Genomic DNA, 23,165 nt, shown 5'->3' with positions numbered 1-23,165 from the left:
CACCTTCGCCAGCGCAGAGCTGGCCTGCGTAAAGCTACCTGCGGCGCTCTCGCCCTCTGGCGGCAAACCAAGGCATGGGGCGCCCGCGATACACGGCGCCTACGGAGAGTTAAGTTAAACTGAGCCTAGTGTAGTAACGTTGGCTCTGCCTGCAGAGCGGGAACCACGGAGGAAGGAAACTTAGGAGAGGCCCTGACGTCACTCTTTGTGAAGCTAAAGTGAAGCCGGAAGTTGGCGTTGCTCCGCCTATTGGGCCAGCTCTCCTCGCTTGTTTACATTTCTTGCGAAACCACGCCGCGCTGCGCGCAACCGTGCTGCTCGGACCCGCGCGCTCCACAGCAATACTAAGTAATCGTTAGCACGTTAGCATGATTCCGCCAAAGAGGGCAAAATTTCCCGCGGATATTCCTTCGTCCGTAGTCATTGCCGTGGCGCGGTACATTGCGTACAGCGTTACATGCGCGTTCATTTCACGAACTTTAGTTCCTCCTGTCCCACCTGGCCACAGCAACATCCGGTAGAGCACGGTCCAGATAACGCAGCGCAACAGAACACTGAGACCAACGCAAACCTGCCTGCACGGCGCCTTTGCCACGGTACGAAACCTACGGAGCAACACGTGTGGGCGCACAGAACCATAACAAAGCCGCCATTGTGGCCCGAAAGGCGTGGCCGCTACAGCAAAGAAATAATAAAGCTAAAAAGAGCAGAACCTACTACGTCATTTCCTCCACACTTTTCAAGCAAGCCCTCGGCATTCCGACCCGCACCAGCAACGAGAAGCTAGAGCACCTGGGCATGCACAACACCCTGGAAGAAATTGCCGAAGCCCAGCAACGCGCCCAGCTTGCTAGGCTTTCGACGACGCCTCCGGGGCGCACGATCCTAGGGAAGCTAGGCTTTGCTCAAGGAAACATAGAAAAAGACTTTGCGGGCCTCACACGGGGCATCTGTGCCAAGATCACGGTACGACCTATACCCAGAAACGTACACCCCGAAAACAACAAGGGCAGACGACAAGCGAAAGGACAATTCCTCCTTAACCAAGCCTTGGCGAAACGCGAACGCTCAGCTTTTGTGGACGCGGCTGCATACGCGGGAAACAAAGCTTTCGCAGTGGCGGTTGTGGACGGCCGCGGATCCACAAGACATGCAGCCACGGTAATCTCAAGGAAGCCTGAACAGGCCGAACAGGTTGCGATCGCTGTTGGCTCACCGACGACAATCTTTGCCATATCTACAGCGACTCCATAGCCGCTATCAGAGCTTTCCAAAAGGGCACGGTCTGCGCACAGGCTCTCAGAATTGTTACAAAGAAAGAGATGAAGAAACACGTCATATACTGGTTCCCGGCACACTTAGGACCAAAGATCGGCGACGTCCCCAACCTTAACGAGGCGGCACACGAGGCTGCGCGCGCGCTTACAGACCGTGCTGCTTCACCCGACCACTCGGAGAACAAGGACGCCCCCACTACATACAATGAAATCACCAAACACTACTACCTACAACGTAGAGAGTATAGCACGCCACACCGCACGCTCACTCGAGCTCAAGCGGTTACACTCAGAATGCTACAAACAGACACATAACCACGTGTTGGGCCACGGGGTTTGGGCTTAATCACGTTGCGCGATGTTCCCTCCTAATATTTTTCTTCCTCCATAGCTGAAACGAATGACAGAGTACAACACTTCGTGAATTGGTTCAGGTGGTGAAGGCGAATCGAACGTACCACAGAACAACGCAAAAGTCCCACAAAACATGGCGCCTGCTTTTTCAAAACAAAGTTTTTGATCCGAAACAAATTTTGCATACTTTTTCTTTTACATTAATGTACAAAATTTAGTGCACTACTTTAAAGTTAACTTATAAAACATTTGGTGAGCAAATAAATGATAAATGTTTGATAATTTTTAGCATGCAGCGCCACAGTTGAGAGAAAACCAAAAATGTATCCCAGTAGGCGACAAGACAGGCCTGAAGCTGGCTTCGGCCCACATGGCTGCGCGCAGGTACGCCGCTTGAAGCGAGCATGGAGGTGCCCGCGGCGTGCCTCAAATCCATCTCGCAGCGCCTGTCTCTTTCTCGAGTAGGGTGCGTTTTGGCCTACTGCGGCAGAAGACGTCCCTGCGTACTCTACAGGCTCAGCAATGCGAGGCACGCGCACGGAGCGCCCACACTGGGCGAGCATCACACCGAAGTGCTGCTCTCCAACGAGTGAGTCGCGTAACGGCGAGTTGAACCCAGTTCGCTGCAATCGCGCGTGGAATAGTTTGCTCTGATTAAGTGGCACGACTACACAAGTCGTAAGCCTGTTGCCAGCTGCGCGAGAAACACGTTGAGTGACTCGTGTCGCGGTGTGTTGTGTTGCTTGGCTCAGCCTTCGCAGTTTAGGTTCCTCCGAAAGTTTGCAGCCGGTGCATTTGAACCTGCTCGAACTACTCGGCGGAGTCTTTAACTGGGAGATGACTTGAACAGGCGCGCGTGTTCAGCACGAAGTCGTGCTTTGTAGTTGGGATCAAATAGGCATCCAGATACTGGTGCTGGGAGCGTTGGTTCTGAACTATGCCCTAATGACGCAAAGAGAGCTGCGCTGAGCGTGAGATTGTACGGTTAGCGCAGCTCTTCTAGAGTAACACTCTGTATGCGCTCGAAATTTGGCGGTGTTATTACGCTGTACGTGTACTGACGCTTGACGTGATGTGATAAGTATTGCGATGTTTCGTATTTCGTATCGTCTGCGCAATCTTTAATTTATACTTATTATTATTTTTTAGAATTGACGCGTCGTTAAATTGAGCCTCAACATGGCAATCATCACTACGCCGACGCCCTAATATTTAGGGATGTCTTGACACTGGTTGTTTCAGATGATGCAATTCACATTGAGCCATCTTCTGACCGTTCATGCTGTCTGTGCTAATTTTTTTCTTCCTGTTATAATGGCTTCTGTAGTCACTGCAATTTGTCGCCAATGCACATATTATTTTCCAGCCGTTAAAACTGTCCTTAAGGTCAGACACGTAGTGCACTCATTGCGTTGCTTACTCGCTCTTGCGGTTTCATGTTTTTCATATTTGTTTGCCGACTTGCTTCAGGCCACTGATGTCACAGAGAAATTAAAAGTTAAGGCTATTTTTCAAGTGATCATGCCTGCTTGTTAACCCAGAAACTGCTAAGGTTGTCTTGGTCAGATTGACTCCTGTTGTGTCGTACTGGGACATCATTTTCCAGGTACAGCACTGATGTTCATGTACTAAGGAAATGGGCAATCCTTTGTTGAACTGGTTCACAGAGAGCACAAAGCAATCAGTCTTATATGCAGTTGACCCATATTTTGAATACTTACTATAATATATTGTTAGCCTGTGCATTGCATTGGCACCCTCTTACATTGTCTGTTTCTCGAAACTGCTTTCACCAAGAATTTACTATATCGAAATAAGTGTGTGTCCTCTCCAGTATGTTCGCATGGCCACAATGACAAGGACGTAAACCACCTACTCCTCGACAGTCCCAAGCATACTACACATAGGCAATGCCTTAATTGAACGTAAACTATGTTTATTTGATTCACATGAGGCTTTTTCATTTGTCAAGGTGTTAGTCTTGTGGCCATCAGAAGTGCATCACAAAGCAACAAAAGCACTTAAATGCTTCTTTGAAGGCGCTGGCACATATGAATATTGACCCCACATGTGTAGTTGTCTTATTTGTGCCTGTGTAATGGTCTTTTAATAATGCATTTGTAACAAACTTGCATACTTTAGACATACGGAGACTTGAAACTTTTTGAGGTAGGGAACTCTCACTTTCGATGTGATGTGTAGTCTTTATTTATTTAAATATTGTCTATTGCCTGGGTTTGTATTCTATAAATAAAAAATTGTGGTCATACTTAATAGCCAAGTGAAAGAGTGTAGCAGTTGCCGGTGAATGGCAACAACAACTGCTTTATTTATTTTCATTTCAGTAAAACCAAGTGATTCTGTGAGCCACGTGTGGATAAGAGTGTTAAACAAATGTACAGTATGTAAGCGCTGCTGGTAAATGTTGACGGTATGTCGCTGTCAAAACATGACAAACAGTACAGATTACGTGACAAAAGTTGTATGAACACAACAGCTTGTCTTTGTTTGCGGTGTTCAGTGTAAACCAAATAGCCCTGTGAAGAACTCTCGTGTTGCCTCTGTGTTGTGTACGCAGGATTGTTCACTATGTATAAAACATGCTTTAAGTTTCTAGGCAGCGTGTTTTGGTCGGTACTCGTGCGTTTTTAGTAACACTTTGCTCAAACGTTGCAGTCAAACGCTCAAGTTGTCAGCGGGGCGCCTGGCCAAATTTGCGGATGGCTCTGCAGTCGCGCAAATCGGCGACACATCGGTTATGGTCACCGTGGTCAGCAAACACAAACCATCCTCATCGGCATCCTTTTTACCTCTGGTGGTACGTAATAGTTTAACCACACTTCTACTGTTACCAGGATGTTACCAAGTTGGAAGTGTTGGGAGAAATACGTGCCACTATAGCCTAGTGGCTATGGGTTGAGGTCGCGAGTTCAGTCCTGGCCGGGGCAGTCACATTTCAGTGGTGGCAAAAATCAACAATGCTTGTGCACTTAGATTTAGGTGCACATTAAAAGAAACCCAGCTGGTCAAAATTAGCTGTTGAGTCCTTCACTACAGCACGCCTCATAATCAGATAGTCATCTTGGTGCGTAAACCTCCAGAATTTAATTTTAATTTTCTCAGTATTGGGGAAAGCGCTACCTTGAAATGTCACTGCTAAGAATAAAATAGTGAATTTGTGTTATTCTAAATTTATTTGCCTCAACAATTTTTCCTGTGATTTCACATGGTCGATACACTATAATCATTCTTGTCCCTCAAGTGGTACTTTTGTATGTCTTCGTCTAATTTCGTTGTTACGCAATGTTGAGCCTTCATTTTTCTTATTGAACAACAGTGTTTGTTCTCCTTAGTGGGGTGCATCAAAATCGACCAGCTGCTTTTCTCCACACTAAAGAATGAGGACAAAAGAAGGACAGACACAGGACAGGCATTGGCTGTCTTGCTTTCGTCCTCATCTGAAGCGCCTGCCAGCTTAAAGCTGCTCAGTTGAAGCTACGGGACATGGGTTTTGAACACGCACTTCTTCAGGGCATTCTTTTGCCTCTGCCTCTTCTTCGTTTGAGCAAGATCAGCATAAAAGCTCAGTTGCAAGTCCTGTGGCTAGAAATTAATCTCTGTCCTCTAACCAAACAATAATACTGTTTCAGAAAGGTGAAGGTGAAAGAGAGGTGTTTCATACCAGTGAAGGCCTAGGTCAGTACGTGTTTATAGGGACACTAAAGGAAAATATTAAGTCAAGCTAGATGGAAGATTAGGCTTCCATAATAACGAATTCATATTGAGAGCAGAGCTTATTTAAACGAGGAAATGACCAAAAAGGAAAAGCGCATTGGTGCCACCTGTTGTGGACAATGGTACCTATTGTGTGATGTCAGCACTGGCTGATTCACAGAGAATGGCGTAGAGGGAGGGCACATGGAGATTATGTCTACTCATCTGTATTGGCATTGGCAGTTCAAATTGAGGAACAGCTCTGAGGCCATTTGCAAGAATCTTCTGTGTAACAAAGCCATGTATTGGCGAGCAGGAAATGGTGATAGACTTTTTAGGAGAATAATCTAACCATCTAGCTCGACCTAACACTTTCCTTTAGTCTCCTTTTAAGGACGTCAGCTTTTAAAAGCAGCAGTTAACGCGTCCTTCCTGTCCTGTCACCGCTCTTTGTCAGATGCCACCATGAAAATATTACTAGTATAAGCCTGGCATTGATGAAGTTAGGAGAGAGAGAAACAAGTGGTGGGCAGGGCGTTGCGATTGGGGCCATCCCAGTTGAGAGGAAACATTGGGCTGATGTGGAAAGTAAGCATTGTACTCTTTGTATCTCCCTTAATAATTATCATCATAATAAGCATATTTATGTCCACTGCAGTACGAACCCAGTGATCTGTTAGCCCTGTCTTGTGAAGACACCATCTGACACCATCTTATGCCTGTGATTTTCGTAATTTCGCAACACCACCTCTGCCATCCCTGGATGTGCTTCCATTATTTTGCTACCCATTCTGTAGCTCCTAATAGACCATCGTTTATCTGTCCTACGCCTTACATGGCCTGCCTAGCCAATTCCTGCCTCTTAATGTCAACTAGAGTATTGGCTACCCCATTTGCTATCTAATCCATGCCACTGTCTTCCTGTTCCTCAACGTTACAGCTGTAATTTTTCATTCTGTTGCTCGGTGCACAATTCTCAACTTCGTCTCAATGGTCTTTGTTAGCCTCCAAATATCTGCCTCATGTGTTAGTAATGGTAGAATGCAGTGACCGGTCACTTTTCTTTTCAAGGATAGCGGTAAGCTGCTGGTCATGACTTGGTAATGCCTGCCATATTGACACGCGTACGTGTTTATCTTTTCCGGGTGACCGCTTATCACCGCCTAACAAATGTTATTGTATAGCGCAGGATGTGCCTGTATGTATCGGAAGTTTCTGGAATGTTATCGATGATTCCATCTGCTGTCTGTCACCGAACCTAGTGTAATCTGATTGCATGTATGCGCGATGCGAATAGTGTAGAACTTTGTGGAAGACACGCGGGTCCCAGACATTACTCTGGAACATCCGACGACTGATGTATAAAAGCCGACGTGCTTGACCCGCTAATCAGATTTTCGCCGATCGCTGAGTGTGCTCACCGCTATCGTTGTTCTTTGAGTGTAGCTTGCTTTTGAGGGCACAAGTTCGTTCAATAAAATGCTGGTTTCATTAATCACAGTTTTGCGCTGCCTTCTTCACCGTCACTACTGCGTGACAATATTAGTAATCTTCCTTCATACTAGCTTCTTCACAAAAATTTGTTTGGGAATGTATTCATTGAACGACACTTCATTCATTCTAGTGTGTTGCTTCCGTTGAAGCAAAGGTGTTTCGGGGCCCCTTTAATATGCCACTCGACTGTCATCTTCTTTTTTGCACTTTCAACGAATATGCCACTGGGCTGTCATTATCCATCATCATTTCGTGGTGCTCCTTTAACATTAATTTCCTGCAAACTCTCTTCCTTCTCAGGTCGATTACCGGCAAAAGGCTGCAGCTGCTGGCCGGATACCGACAAACTTTCTGCGGAGAGAACTAGGTCCCACGGAAAAAGAAATTTTGACCAGCAGAGTTATTGGTGCGTATGAAAGGCGTGTTACAACATGAGTGACGTGCATGGTTGGAGCTGTAGTATAGTGCCGCCCCCTGTCAGGTCTCTGTGTCATCGTACATGTATGTTTTGTAGTTGTTTAGCTAGATGGCGCACCCCCCCTTCTGTCATGTGACGAGCTTGGGCCAATCTGGAGGTGTCATCTAGCGTGTGAAGCCTTTAGAAGTAATAAACGGCCGTGGGTCGGCTGAGTCTTCGTTCCGGTTTTCATCGGGAGCAGTTAGCTCCGTGTCTCCTTCACTGCGCCGGCGCTAGCCGCGCGTTCGCCGGTCGGGGCCCCCCGCTTGCCTGCCGCTGCGGACACAACATCTTTTGGCGACGAGGATGGGATTCCCGCAGCGGTTCCGACCGAAGCCCCGGGAAACCATCGAGCTTCGTAAGTGAAGCGTCCCTTCCTGTGTCCAAACGGCAAGCAAACGCCGCTGACGCATTTGGCGTCGCGAGGCTTCCGAGCCTAGGCCTTCTCGCCCCCCTTTGTTCTTCCTTGCCCCATTCCTGCTGCGAGCTCCGGCTTGTTTTCTGCACTGTCTCCCGCACGCTACCGGGCATGGCGTCTTTTACGGCGAACCTTCCCGTTTTTCTGGAATTGCCCGGGCCACCGTTAATTCCATGGTATCGATGGAAAAAAATTTTTCAGGCCCACCTCGAAGCGGCCGGCGGTGGCGACTGGACGGATGCGCGACGAGCGTCCGCGCTCGTCAGCGCTCTCGGGCATGAGGGACAAAGGAAGTACTTTGCAGACGAGGAGCAGGAAGCAGCAAGGCAGTTAACCGGCGCAGCGTCAGCGTCAAGCGAGGCAGCAAGGCAGTCGACCGGCGCAGCGTCATCGTCAAGTGGTGCGGTCCCGCCAGCGTCAGAGTTCCAGAAACTCTTGCAGCGGCTTGACCGGCTGTTCGCCGCGTCAACAAATGTTCTGGCGGAGAGGCACGAATTCACCAGTCGAAAGCAGTTCGAGGGAGAAGGATTCCTGGAATTCGTGACCGCATTGAAGGAGAAGGCGGTACAGTGCAACTTCGGCACAACGTACAACGAGCGCGTCCGAGACCAAATAATACATGGCGTAGCGAACGTCAGCGTTCGCGAAAAGTTGCTGGCTCATGGCGAAACCCTGTCCCTGGACAAGGCAGAAGAAATTGGACGCTCGTTAGAAGCCTTGCATCGAGCGAACCGCGCGTTCGGCTCTGAAAATGTACGAAAAATCGAGGCATCTCAACTTGGCGTTCTGTCGACGGGCCAAGATGGCCGACTTCTTCCGGGGAGCCGCCAAGATGGCCGACGTAGGCCGGGAGGCCATGAAGATGGCCGACTTCTTTCGAGAAGCCGCCAAGACGACGGACTTCTTCTGAGAAGCCGCCAAGACGACGGACTTCTTCCGAGAAGCCGCCAAGACGACCGACTTCTTCCGAGAGGCCGCCAAGACGACCGACTTCTTCCGAGAAGCCGCCGAGATGACCGACTTCTTCCGAGAAGCCGCCGAGACGACCGACATTTTCCGCGAGGCTCCTCCGGGACCCGCAATGAAGCACAGGATGCGAATGACCCTAATTTCGAGCGTAGTTCATGCGACCGGTGTGGCAGCACGAAGCATATTGCAACGTACAGGAATTGTCCAGCAAGGAACCGGCGGTGCAACGCCTGCCACACGTTGGGCCATTTTGCATCAGTGTGCCGAAAAGCCCGTACTGTTCAGCACATCTCTTCCGCAGAGACGCGGTCTTTGTCAACTTCCGCAGGACAGCCGTCCGCGTCTGTCTTGACGGTGAGCACTTTGGAAACTAAAAATGATTTACAAGTTCCGGTCGTAGTGAACGGCGTCTCCATGCGACTGCCGGTGGATACGGGAGCGTCTGTCTCATTGATGACGGCCGAAGATTTTGGAAAGCACTTTGGTCGACAGCACAGACTGTCACAAACAGTGGACTTGAAAAATTTCTCCAAGCAACGCATCGACATTCAAGGCCTGTTTCAAGCCATTGTCCAGTTTTTCCAAAGGTCGTGCTCCGTCACGTTCCACGTAACGACTACAGGAACATCGCTGCTGGGTTTAGACGCCATCCAACGCTTGGGCATACAGATTGACGGTACGTCGCTGACATGTCGTCTACCATCGCTTCCTCCAGTACAGAGCCCCACAGGTGTGCCTCCGGGTTTTGATCACCTCTTCAGTGGCGAGTTGGGACTCGTCAAAAACTTCGTGCACCGAATACATCGGCGGCAAGGTATGAAACCTGTATCTTCAAAGTTGCGCAGACTACCCCTGGCTCTCCGTGACCAGGTGACAAATGAACTGCGACGTCATCGAGCGCGTCGAGGCTACTGAGTGGGTGTCTCCACACGTGTTGGTGCGCAAGAAGGATGGAACCATGCGGCTCTGTGTAGATCTACGGGAACAGGACAGTCTTGTGTCTCAAGTTCAAGAAAGGGTCTTGCAGAAACAGTCGCAGACTAAACAGTACGTAGACAAACGTAGAGGTGCTCAGGCAACTCGTATCAAGGTGGGAGACACCGTCAGAATAAGATTTAACAGGAAAGGATTCTTTAAGTACAGTAAACCTCGTAAAGTCAAGGCCCAGATAGGACCATCTATTTTTGTACTCGGTGATGGGAAGACGTGGCATGTGTCTAAGTTAACCGTAGTGATGAAGGATCCAGCAGGTAGTACATTGTGTACAAGTGATAGAAACTTTTTGTACTCATATTCAAACTTGGATAGTCATTCCGATGACACGTCTGTAGTGACATCGTCCTTTCATAGGCATCAGTTAAGTAGTGCATCTGACTGTATCACTTCCGAGTCTGCACAGTCAGCAGTCGTCTGTGATTCCGTGGGGGAATCGGTAGCCTCCCAGGACTTGTCGGGACTTCGAGAGGAGCTTCCTGGGCAACCCTCTCCAGCTTTGAGCGATAACCACATTCAATTGTCCAACCAGGGGGAGGGAAATAGTAGTGGGACGACTGGGTCTTTAAAGTCGACCGATACGCGTCGCAACCCCCAAAGTTCTTCTGAGGTACGCACGCGTCCTCATCGTGACAGAAAACAGCCTCCGTGGTTCGATGATTTTGTTTCTGTAGTGTAGAGCGTATTTCCGTCTTCGAAATGCCACGGTTAGGGGCCTCGTTGTGACATTTAGGAGACAGTCCACATGTTTCAGTAACACAGGTATAAAATGTGCTCCTTGTTGCGGTGCAGTGAGTTTTGTGCCGTGTTCCTTGTCAGACTTTGTTTGAGTGACTGCCTGTGTTTTGGTGCCCAAGACTGGTGCGCGTGTGTGAACGTGGGGGGGAACGAACTGAAATTGCCTTTGGACTTAAGTGCGCGTCTTGTGTGCGCGTTTCACTGTATGCTTGCTTTGTTTCCAGGGGGGGATGATGTACAGTCGCCGACCGTTTATTCGGACCTCACGGGGACTGCGGAAAAGTCCGAATAAACAGGTGTCCGAAAAAGCAGATTAAGAAAAAAAAATGAAATCCTTTATTTCCACGCGCTTATTCGGGCTCGACATTAGGCGTGAAGAAATCGTGAGTGCGCCGTTGCACGCTGTTCCGTTTACGCGCAATCAGATAAGCCTGAATCTCGGAGAGGGTCGCACGGTCACTATAGGCGGCTGAAAGCACAGTCACTGCTTGTGCACGCTCCGCATGCGACGGCAGCGTAACACATGGTGCGTCATCTTCCGACTCGGAGTCATCGTCCGGCGGTGCAGCATAGAGAATGGGTGCAGCAGAAACCTGACGAATGATCTCGCCGTCGTCGAGTTCTGCGCATGTCAGTACAGCAGTGTCAGCACCTGTGAAACTGTCAAATGAGACGGTGTCCGGAATCGCAATGCAACCACTGCGCAGGTCTCGGCAGAACATTTTCCGCGTCAGTAGGGAGCACATCAGAAGGCGACAAATCTTAGGCCTCCCGGCACCCGCTTGCCGGCATTCCCCAGCGCAGTCTGCGCGGGCACTGTCGGCGCCATTAGACACTCGACGCGATGTTTCCGTACGCTGTTGGAACACCGAAACCTCGACACAGCACACAAAGCAAACACCACCGTGCCGACACCAGTCGCACAAACGAAAAACGCGGCCTGCTCGTAGCGTCGTGCGCGAAACAAACAAATCAGCTGCTGGATTGTCTTGACATGGCTTACTAAGCTGAAACCTGAAGTACTGTACGGCCACTCTATCGAACCAGGCAGAAACGATGATGATGAGCGGGGATTTCCAGTAGCGCCACTTCGTGGGGCAGCAAGGAGGCTCCGTTAAAAAAAAAATGGCGTTCAGCAATTCAGCAAGTCGAACTATGCGCCGGTCAGAGTCGGTGCATGATGCCCTCGATCGAGTTGGCTCAAGGAGTGTCCGAAAAATCAGACGAGAGGTTGCACGGTGTCCGAACTTTCGGCAGTTGTTATACATTATGGTCTATGGGGAGAACGGCGGTGCCGCGAAGCTGACCGAATAATCGGGCATGTCCGAATTTTTGGAGTCCGGAAAATCGGTCGGCGACTGTAGTATAGTGTCGCCCCCTGTCAGATCTGTGTGTCATCGTACATGTATGTTTTGTAGTTGTTTAGCTAGATGGCGCACCCCCCTTCTGTCATGTGACGAGCTTGGGCCAATCTGGAGGTGTCATCTAGCGTGTGAAGCCTTTATAAGTAATAAACGGCCGCGGGTCGGCTGAGTCTTCGTTCCGGTTTTCATCGGGAGCAGTTAGTTCCGAGTCTCCCTCTCTGCTTCGGTGGTTGCCGCGCGTTTGCCGGTAGGGGCCCCCCGCTTGCCTGCCGCTGCCGACACAACAGGAGCCTCGGGCTTGCATGTGACACCGCATTCTCCGCTGTTTTTTCTTCTTTTTCTTCTATCTTTTTGTGACCGGTAGCGTCTTTTCAACAAATTTTCGTTACTCACAGCACCTTAGCCCATATAGAAATGAAGTGTGGCAGGAAGCAAAGGCCTCCAAACTCCCCACCGGATGCCCACACCAAATCTAATCTAATCTAATCTGAACGTTGACCCATTACAGTAGCTCAGTGGCTGTGCAGTTTGTCTGCTGAGCACAAGGCAGCTTGTTCGATTCCCAGTCATGGCGGTTACGTATATTTAGGTGCATGGACATTAAAGAGGACAATAAATTGAGCTGCATTAGGAAGTTACCCGTCTACAATACCAAAGAGGCCACTGTTGCTGCGAGGAGAGGCCTTACAAGCCAGAAAGAATGCAAAAAACTAAAGAAAGGTGGTGACACTGTTCCCACACCAGTTTGTTGTGACATCATGAATTTAGATGGCTCCTGCTAAGGCCTAGTTAAATTTTTTTTTAACACTAAAGATGATCTCCAATGTATATCATAGAAGATAGTCAAACTCTTAACTTAATAATTTGCAAGGACTGTTACTGAGCCGTAGTGACCCACATACGACAAAATTACTGTGAAATCCATGCACCATCAGAATTAAGCGTTAAAATCACTTTTGGTCTAACACTTCAAGAACGGAATGTTGGTAGTTAACCTTCTACAGCAGAATTATTGAAAATAGAGTTGGAACAATGCTTTATCTGTGTAAATTGATTTAATATTTTTTTGAGTGTCTTGTTTAAGAACCACCAGGGGATCGAAACTGGTGGTCAGGTGGTCCAATATGGCATCCTTCATATGTAGTGTGTGTGCTGCTTTGGGTCATTAAGCCCCAGAATTTCATTTCACTAGTGACAGTTTTGTGTGGTGATTTCATGACTTTCACATTCCTTCCTGCACTGCTGGTGAAAACATGTCTCAAATCTTATGCCCTCTTGCTTTCAGGGAGATTCCTTGCCGTAACAGAGCGCTTACATTTACTGCACCTTCCTCAGTTTTTTGACTAGAGCGGGATTCCGCTTTCTTCTTTTTCTCTTTGTTTTGTAATGCAGATCGATCGTTGAGGCCTCTCTTCCCTGCTGGCTATTTCTACGAGACACAGGTGTGTTTGCTGTCTCCCATTTATAGGTGTTAGCGTTGGTTTAGAAGCTTGCGGGTGTTTTGCATGTAGGAAAAGTGTGACCTAAATCGAATTTGAAGGACTTGAATTGATGAATGCTGGGCAACCGAGGGACGCCTCTGCCTGGAGCCATTGTCTAAAAGAAAGATGTAAAAAATTATCAGACTTCAGTGATTTCACTGATGCCAAACTTATTTACTGCCATAGAAGTTTGTCCTCACAAGGGGCACAATTCTCAAGAACAAATTCCATGCAATGCACAGAGTGCCATCTTTTGTTTTTGCATCATTTCTGCCTTACTGGGCCTCTTTTCACTTAGAGGTGGGCTGTTTTGCTTTTTAGAATCGTGATTCTCTAATGCAGCTTAATACTCCTCTTTCTATCCTCTACAACCCTTCAACTACCTGTAACATTACGTATATATATATATATATATATATATATATATATATATATATATATATTTCTTTTTTTTTGATACCGGGAGTTTCTTGTGGTGATTGAATAAAGGCAACATTGCTGTCTATGGGGGTGGTATGCAAAAATGCTTGTGTACCATGCTTTGGGTGAACCTGGTGGTCAAAATTAATCCAGACCCCATCACTATGACATCCCTCATAACCTGCTGTATATATTCAGAATGTTAAACTTCACATTTCAAACATTGTTGTCTTAATATTCCAGCTGGTCTGCAACCTGCTTGCCGTGGACGGCATCAATGACCCCGACATTGTGAGCCTCAATGCAGGTGAGGTGCTCTGTGAACGCGACTCCAAGTTCAGCTTCACAGAAAACTGTTAGGGGTGTACAGTTGAACCCTGATTTATCGAATCTGAAAGGGACCACAAAAAGGTTCATTATGTAAGTAATCCGATATATAAAAATTCACCGATGATTATGGTACTCCCTAATGTGAAATTTTAGCACAGTGCTATCCGTGTTTTCATTTCGCGATTATATTGGCTGGCACGAACAGTATGTCTTGTGCGGCACATTCCAAACAGAGCGAAATGTGGCGCATCTGCCTCACTAATCGGGAGATCACAAGAGGCAGCGTGTGGGTGATGCGTGGGCACGATTCACAGCTGCTGCCGCTGACAGACCTCCGCTCATGAAGCACTTTGTTTCCATAAAGAAGATGTGCGCTACTCTGGTACTATATCGTAGCCATTGTCGCCACATAGCCAGTCTTGCATGGCACTATGCTTTCCTTCTCCCGCTTTCATTCCACTAACGACAAGAGCAGCCCTTCGTTGCGGAGAAGTCGTGCCCTCAGTGCCAGTGGCAACAACACCGAAGGGAGCGTCACGTCAAGCCTTACTCGTAGCCGCTCGCCATCGCCCCTTGCAGGAGCAGGGATCCCGTCACACGCGCTGGTACCGCGGACTGAGCTCGGCAGCTGACGCCGCAGACGAGCGTAGCCCTCCCCACCTCACGGCACCATGGCCCCCTCCTCCCCCCTCAGAAGTGTAGATAAGATCGCCCACGCAGCTGCGGATGCCTAACCCGCTGGCAACGCTTTGTATGCGCAGGCCGTCTCCTCCGCTTTCTGTGTCATGATTCCGCTGCACCCTCTTCCTGCGCTATTGCCTTTCTTTCATCTCCCATTGCGCTTCCCATTTGCTTTCATTCCTTGCGGCACTCGTTCGCCTCGGTTATGTGCTCGCCGTTGGACATTGTCAACGCTCGCTGCAGGAACGGCCGCCTAGGAGCTGCGCTCCAGTACAGTAGGCCCCGAGGCAAACGGTGGCTTACTGATTGGTGTGTCTTGCCGAGTTACTGCACACAACTTGGAAAAAAAGCAAGCACACTTTGTTCATGTGCAAAGAAATTGCTGATCCTGGTTTGCTTCTTCTGCGAAATGAACTTGAAGGCGCTCGTCTCTAAATGTCTTGAATAATTAACGAAAGAAATGTGTCACTTACAGAGCAATTACCTTCGTGATGTACTTTTTTATAACACCAAATCTATAATGTATGTTTTTTGAGATGCGAGATTGAAAGCGATGGCAAACGTTGGAGGCGACAGGACCCACCGTCTCAATTTCTCGCCCAAGCAGTGTGCATGTTCGTATCTTCAACAACCAAGGTCTCTGTCTTGGCATGCTTTGCGCACTTCATTACAGATCCAGTGGACTTTCTCTTTTTGCGAACAGAAGACAAGTAGCTGGCACAGTGCGGAAACATTGACGGCAAGGCGCCTGGTAACAGGACAGGCCGTATAGGTTTGTCATGAAGGACTTCACCACCAGGCTCGCCGTAATACCGCCGCCTCTTTGTGTCGCTCTCCAAGAAGTGCTTCTCGCAAACATAGTCACCAGACGTGAGCTCTTGAACCTTCCTTGGAATTGCACAAGCCCACAATTCCAACTGTACCGGCCCACTCGGAACTTTGAATGTAACTACCGTTTCCTTGCAGGATGCGTAGCCATTGCTGCAGTTTGACACGACACATTTCCACCCCATCCTAGTAAAAGCACGGGCGGAAACAGCTTGCCTTTGTTGCAATGTCAAAAGCGCGCGCAAAGTCCGAGAAGCCAGCGCCTCTGGGGCAGTGTGGAAGCCCGCGAGAGCTCTAATAGAGGTGGAAAGCCTGCAGATCGCAAAAGAAACCGTGACAGCGTGCATGCCCAAATTGGCATGCTCTTCCTCCCAAGGTCGCCTGCGCATGCACTCACACCACATGCGAGCGAGTGAACTGTGGCGGCGTCGGCAGACGTCTGCTCTGGGATTACTACTAGTACCTTGCATCATGTGCAGTATGGCATGTAACTAGGACAGTATTCATTAATAGCTGCTGCTAAAATGTCCGCCACATCTGTTTATTGACGTTACAGAATTAAATCTGGGGAAACTTACAATATATGAAACAATATCACGATTTTCATGCGTCGCGTTCATAGAACATGTAAATTATGGCAATGCGCCCGCCGCGTCATATGTCGTGCTGTGGCGAAAACTGTGTTTCCTCCACGCCCAACTGCGACTTTATTGGGCTGCCCGCGCGTGCTGTCGTGGCCTGACAGATTCCTCTCCTCAATTACTTCTTTCTCCGTGGTTCATGTCGTAGCCAGTGTCTCAACCATATGCAGTCTGAGTGGTCATAATTGAAATGATGTGACCACGACATGCGAGCTTAAGGATCTACAAAGCGCACAATGAGTTAAAAAGAAAACTGCTTGCAATAGAACCTCATTGCCATGTTTTGCAGGTCAGGAATGAACGAAACATTCATAAAGACACGCTACTTCGGAAAACTTTATTCCAGTCATGTGACTTATATTTGGTGACCCTGATCAAAGACAAAAATACTCATGGCAATGCGATACAGCTATGCTAGACTGCAACTCACCAGTGAATATCCTTATGCTGCAGGCTGCAGTGCTGCTTTGCTTGGGCAGTTAAACCTCCATGTAACATAGTCTGTAAAATTGGCAGTCACTTTGTTGTACCGAAATTCGGTTCTGTTGAAATTTGACCTTTTAGGCAAATGAGTGCAGTTGCTGACAAATTTTTGATATACGAAAGGGGCTGCAACATTTTCCGAATATATTGGGCATCTGAAAAAAACCTAATTTCTATGAGAGAAAGCTTTCATCTTGTGGAATTTGAGTAGGCGCCTAAACATGTGGTTTCATAGCCTATTGACGATATTTGACATCAGCAGTATGAAGCGAAGTCTGTGATGCTTTTGCGCCCACTCTGCCTCCACAGCTGATAGTGTCGCCCGCAGTGGAATGAAGCTGTCATGAAAAGCGCAGGCAGAGGGGAGCAAATGCTTTGTCTGCCTTTTGCTTCAACACATCTCCAAAACTCGAGATTACGTGACTTCCAGCACTAAATCCACAGAAAAACAGTGCACAAGGAAACCTCTGCTTGGCCATCTTTGCACCCGCCGCAGATTGCGATGGCCGGGCTCGAGTAGAAACCCCCCCCCCTCCCCCGACTTGTGCGTTCTTGATCGCATTACTGTGCACCCCCCTCCCCTGCGTGCACATCGTGCCACTGTCCTTCTCACTCGGCTTGCTCTTGCACGCTTTATCTCGCACGCAGAGCACGATAGGATCTTATCGCACTTGGTCTTTAAGCATGATGGCGAGAGGGTCCTGCCACTACGATGCTCCACTTCACCAGCCGCTCTCTGTCGTAGGATGTGCAATTTGAGAGGTGTATTTGCAAGCAGGTCCTTGTAATTCAACCATTTGACCATCTGCGTCCGTGGCAATTTCCATTTATTGTGTCAATATTCTTTCGCAGCTGCATGGACATTTTGTTACATTGAAATCGCGTATACGTAAACATACTTGGTTATATTGAGGTTTAATGCACATGGTATTCTATGGACAAGAAGTTGCAAAAGCTTAAATACTTCCTTATGCCGAGAATCTGATTATATTACAGTTCGTTATGTTGAAGTTTAACTGCAATTTCATGTGGCTTCTGATCTTGCTGACGTACTCCTTTATGCTAACCTTAGAGATGTCTTTAAACATGGTAGGACACTATCGTAGGGTATCCTAGGTGTCTCTCTATCGTGGTAGTCCAATGGCCATGGCATTTGATTTCTTAGTTCGGTGTTCCATTTCTGTTTGTAGTGGCAGCATTACAGTGGGGTTAGAATATAAAAGGACTTATTTACTGAGCGCTGGTTGCACGTTAAAGAACTCCCACTGGTCAGAAACAATCCAGAGGACCTTTATGTACATTATCTCTCATATATTCCATGCCAGCTCTGCTAAATTTATTGTGAAGTTCACGAACTTGGAATCCTTACGAGATTTTACGAACATTGTGTCAGGTTTTTTAAAAAAATACGTTAAAAGATGCAGTGGTGCACTATAGAAAAAGAATGCATACCAAAAAAAATTAGAGAAATTGTGTTGTTACCAGCGTGCCCTTGCTCGTAGCAGCCCAAGATGCCATATGCTAGAGAAGTAGTAGCTTCGAACAAGTTTATTCATACTGCTAAAACAGGCCAAATCGGCAACAGCAGAGTCGCTGAAAAACTCGCTGTGATCTCAAAACGATGCGTTGCCGATCGGTCTGTGCTGTTCCAAGCCTGCTGCTTGCCTGCTATATCTAAAGGTAAATCATTGTTAATAAAGTGCATATGTAGTCCCCAAAAAGTGTGTGTTCAATGCCAACATTAAAAAAGAAATACAATAGTATGTATGCTATTGCTTGCTGTGTAATTACAGCATCAGCCGCACTGTCCCTCTCCGATGTGCCTTGGAACGGGCCCATTGGTGCTGTTCGTGTGGGCCTGATCGATGGCGATGTAGTGATCAACCCAACACGGCGGCAGATGACGCAGAGTGTGCTCAACCTCGTCGTGGCTGGTGCTGAGCATAACCAGGTTGGTGAGTAGCCCTTTTGTCATCCTTGTAGCTCGCTGAATAATTTATAGGTGCGTTGAGTGATACTTTACCTTCTTTGTGACTTTAAAAGGCAACTGAAGCACTTAAGTTACGTGGACATCTGGGAACCTTTAGGTGGATTGTCCGTTGGACTGAGCTACCCTGTTGGCTGGTGCTGTGGTGGCAGGATCAGTGTCTGTTGAGACTTCAGCGTACTGAGTAAACCGGACGGTACTGAATGGTGCTCAGCTCTTGCAGCTGTTTAGCCATGGCTATGTGTGCTCTCTCTCGCATGGGCAGTGTACTTATGTTAATGAAAGCACTTAGAAATGAAAACGGTTAGACACAAACATACAAACATACAAACAAACATGCATCGATAGACAGCCGCCGGAAAGTGCGTGAAGTACCCTAAGAATGCTTATACATTGAAATTCATTTTGTTGAGCTTCAGAGTCAGTGACGAAAGATACGGTTTCATGCTGTGTTGATATCCTCACATTGGTGGTACAAAGTGAAGCAAAGTCACAGTTTTGCGTCCACTCCATCCCTGTGCTTGATAGTGCTCCTCACAGATGCTACTTTGCTACTATGAAAAGATGATACTACTTTGAAAAGCGCTGGCAGCGGGGAGCAAACATTTCGTCTGCCTCTCGCTTCAATGCTTCTGCAAAAATTCGAGATAACGCAACTTCCAGTATAAACATGCAGGAAGACTGCGCGTGATGCCATGCCATCTCGGCTTGTCCAGTTTTTGCTCACGTGACAGGTTGTCTATAAAACAGGGCATACAGACTGTATGTGAACTCAGCTGCACTGACAACCATGACCAGCCGTGGCCGCGCTAAACTTGGAGATGTGCGTTAACCTAGGGAATCAGAAAAATTAGATGTTGACTGTACATGGGATTGGAGAAATCGTTTTGCTCAGCAAAGTTATCTTGATAAGGTTTTGAGCAGGTTATTGCATGTAAATGAACTTAAAATGTACACATGGTAGGAGGTGGATTTTGTAATTTCTGCCATCAGCTTTTCTTGAAAAAATTCTCAAAAATTGCAAATATTCAATGCACTCAAGTATCACGTGTGCAAATGTGTAGCTCGGCAATAAAAAACGATATCGAAATTCTGTACACTGCACCCAATAGTGCGTCTGAAGCAGACAAAATTGGTGTATCATACACCCCTTGGAAATACTAAAGCATTAATTTGTGAATACAACTTTTACGAAAGCCTTGTAGATGTAACAATTTCACGTAAACTGTAAACTTTATATAATGGTGCATTTGTCTGCTTGAGTAACAGATGCAGTTCACAGTACCTCGATACTTGTTCTTGGTGCAGAGTTATGGATTTGTGAACCTCGTGCTTCCGTTTTCTTGAAACATCCCCATTGTCTGCAGTGTTCGTAAAAGAATGCAGGTCCTAAATCAAAATTCCGCTTGCTGGAGTTTCTGGGATTTAACTTTATCTCGCAGATGCGACATTTCACTCAGATCGGTCCAACAGTTGTCTTAATAGAGCGTTCCTTTTCTTTACATGTATATTTGAATAGACAAACTAGAGGCAGCCTCAGTCTATAGCTTCTTCCTGAAAGGAAACATAGGTACAACAGGCTCCACGGTTCTCATTGCAGTCATGCTCGAAGCATCGGCGGACAACGTGCTCCTCCAGGACTTCCAGAAGGCCATCCGCTGCGGCGTCAAGGAGACGCAGCTCATCATCCGCCAGATCAAGGAGTTCCAGAGTGTCTGTGGCCGGCCCAAGCGCACCGTGGAGAAGCTCTTTGTTCCTTCAGCAGATCTCATTGATGCTGCCAGGCTGTGAGTGCATGCAGAAATATTTTCCACATCATAAGTTAAACGGCCGTGCGAAGGTGCAACAATGAAACAGAGTGGCATTTACGTGAAAATAATTGGGGCACAGCTTACTTTGCTCACATTTCTTTGCTTTGTTCTCGCATTTGTTTAGTTTTGTTTACCTACTGCGGCAGTCCAGTGATTATGGTGTTGCACCACCGAGCTTGGGGTTGCGGGTTAGATCCCGGTCGTGGGGGCCACGATATGTTAAAACGCCAGTGTGCTTAGATTTAGGTGCACATTGAAGAAACCCCAGGTGGTTAAACTGAATTTGTAGTCTCATAATATGGCATGCATCATAATACGATTGTGATTTTGGCACTTAGAAAGCACAGAATTTAATTTAATGTTGCATTTGTTATCTTTATATCCTGTGGTATTGCACCTGTAACCTGCATTAACAATTAAAAACAACCTATTACAGCATGGCTGTGTGGGTTATCGTGACTTTTGCCCTGCAGTGTGGCTTCACTGTTCGTTCCCATGAAGCCGCACCATTACACAGCTGTGGAAGCAGCAGTGGCTGCATGCATAAAACAAGATTGTTGCCATTGCTTTGCTTTGTGCTGTTTCAGGCTGCTTTTTTAAAAAGATTTCAACATTGTGGTTTGTGTCTTTTTATGCACATTGTGCATAACCATAAAAAAGGAAAGAAGCCTATCTATATTGCTTGTCCCAGCTGTCACACACCAAGTTTTAGTAAAGCTGAAGCCTTTGTGGATGAGACCAACCGTACGCTTTCAGCAGCAACCTTAGGAAGTTTTCAGTATCTTTTGGATTCTTTATTGTTCTTAATTAACTATATTAATTACTATAACAATGGCAGATACATCAGTGCTAGGTGTTGAATTATCATTTTCAGTTGTCTGTGGCACGCTATTTGTTGCATGACACCTTTTTCTCGTGTTTAAAAGAAAGCCCAGAAAATGCTAAAAAAAAAGGCATCGCAGCTTTATGCTTGCATGCTGTGGAAGTGCTGCTCGCAAACATGTGGTGAGCTGATTCCATTGATGCAGTATGTATACTGTTTTAACCCTTTGAGGGTCGATTTTTTTCGCCATATGCGACCACCCAGGGTCGATTTTTCTTTATTGCAGATTCCAATTCTTCTTAGCGACTTATTTCGAAAAAAATTTAACGCAATTTTTCTAGGGTGACCGTAAAGTGAAAAAAAAAAATCTTTTACATTGGTATATATGCACTCTTCATTCATGAATAACAACAATAGAAAAGGAAATAAACTTATCAGAATTAAAAATTTGATGCATTTTTATGCAATAGTTCAGGGCGTTAAAAATCCACACACGAGAATATTTCGCAAGTCTCAAATGTTCCTGCTCTTACACTAATACGTACGTCCATAGCTTAATCAAACGGCGTAAGTGCGCACACTCAAGAAAACTGTTTGGTTGTGTGCCCATCAAAAAAACAACACATGTGACAAACTTCCGCTAATCTTCATCTTACCACCAAGCAGCTAGGGCAATTAGTTTTCGCGAAGCTTAAGAAGAAAAGAAACGGAAACGCATGCATGGTGGCATCCTTCCTATACGCACCCCTGTGAACACTAAACGAGCGAGAAACAAGCGGTCGCCCCTTGAGCGATTACTAACGAGATAGCCATCAGTTTTGCAAGCGCAAAAAGCCCAAACCGCCTGCAAAACAAAATCCAAATGGTCGCCCGCACGCGCACGCGCCAATGCACGAGCGGTAGTATGTAGACGTGCAGGAGCAAAATAGCGCTAAAGAAAACCATGCAACGAAAACCGAGAGAGGCAGGCGCGCTAAAAAAATTCCCTGTATCCCCACATAGTGGCAGCACACGACAGAAAAGAAAAAGTTAGGAAATTGGCGGGCTTTTTAAATGTACAGACGGCGCCGTAAATATACGGCAGCCACCATTCTCGGACTTGTTCGCGCCGCCGTATATTTACGTCATTGACCGTCAAAGGGTTAATAAATATGACGTGTTGCCTTTCTTCGAGATGGCTACTTCATACATTCCCCATTTTGGTTGGAGTGACGCCACAAATCGATGACATGCATTGCGATTGAGTGTTGATAAATTGGCTTCGGCAAACTGCTTACCAGCCCCACAAGCTTTCTTGCCCAAAGATGCAGTAGTCACCGTTAGCAAGAAGTTGATGATCATACCAAGATAAGCGCCCTGTCAGCATGCCACAACTGCTGGATTAACCGTGGAGTGTGCTTAGTTCCTTTGCAACATGTTTGAGAGCACCACTGCTATGGCACGCAAGCTGCAGGCCAGGTTTTATTATTATTTTATTATTAATATTATTTTATTATTTCGCGGGCTTTCGTTTTATATCTGGGAAAAAGAGACGTGGAAAGGTAGCATGCCTCAGACGAATGAAATTGATATTTTTGAATGTGTTTTAACGCCTAGTGTTGACGTATCTGTGGTAAATATAAGAATTAAATATTTTTTGAATTAATAACTCCAGGCTGATTAATTATATAACAACAAAAAAGGTACAGGGGGCTGCTGCTGGTGCTGCTGCCTCTGCTGGTTTCTGAAAAAGAAAAAAACATACAGTTTTGCTTAATTCTTGTATGAGGCTTCACTTAAGAAATGTAGCTTTGTGCATGATGATAGCTAAGGCACCTTGGTTATATTTTTCATTTTACAGCAGTTGTAATTGGGAGTGAAGGCTGTATTCAGAGGTGAATAATGTGTTTACAAACATGCTAA

At 46.9% G+C, this 23,165-nt stretch overlaps 1 protein-coding gene across 1 annotated transcript in view; it reads left to right on the top strand.

Moving 5' to 3' along the window:
- The first annotated feature begins 1,988 nt into the window (after nt 1-1,988).
- The window catches only part of PNPase (polyribonucleotide nucleotidyltransferase 1), a 56,845-nt gene continuing 35,668 nt past the window's right edge, over nt 1,989-23,165 (top strand). The window contains exons 1-7 of the mRNA XM_050181047.2: nt 1,989-2,220; nt 4,308-4,449; nt 7,140-7,245; nt 13,171-13,220; nt 13,923-13,986; nt 18,436-18,597; nt 20,230-20,416. Of these exons, the coding sequence (XP_050037004.1) occupies nt 2,036-2,220; nt 4,308-4,449; nt 7,140-7,245; nt 13,171-13,220; nt 13,923-13,986; nt 18,436-18,597; nt 20,230-20,416 (896 nt within the window). The 5' untranslated portion in view covers nt 1,989-2,035. The remainder of the gene's footprint in view (nt 2,221-4,307; nt 4,450-7,139; nt 7,246-13,170; nt 13,221-13,922; nt 13,987-18,435; nt 18,598-20,229; nt 20,417-23,165) is intronic.

The sequence above is a fragment of the Dermacentor andersoni genome, chromosome 7 (genome assembly GCF_023375885.2).
Source record: "Dermacentor andersoni chromosome 7, qqDerAnde1_hic_scaffold, whole genome shotgun sequence".
Lineage (NCBI taxonomy): Eukaryota > Metazoa > Arthropoda > Arachnida > Ixodida > Ixodidae > Dermacentor > Dermacentor andersoni.
Note: the sequence above shows the minus strand (reverse complement) of the source record. Positions and strands in the feature narration are given on the sequence as shown.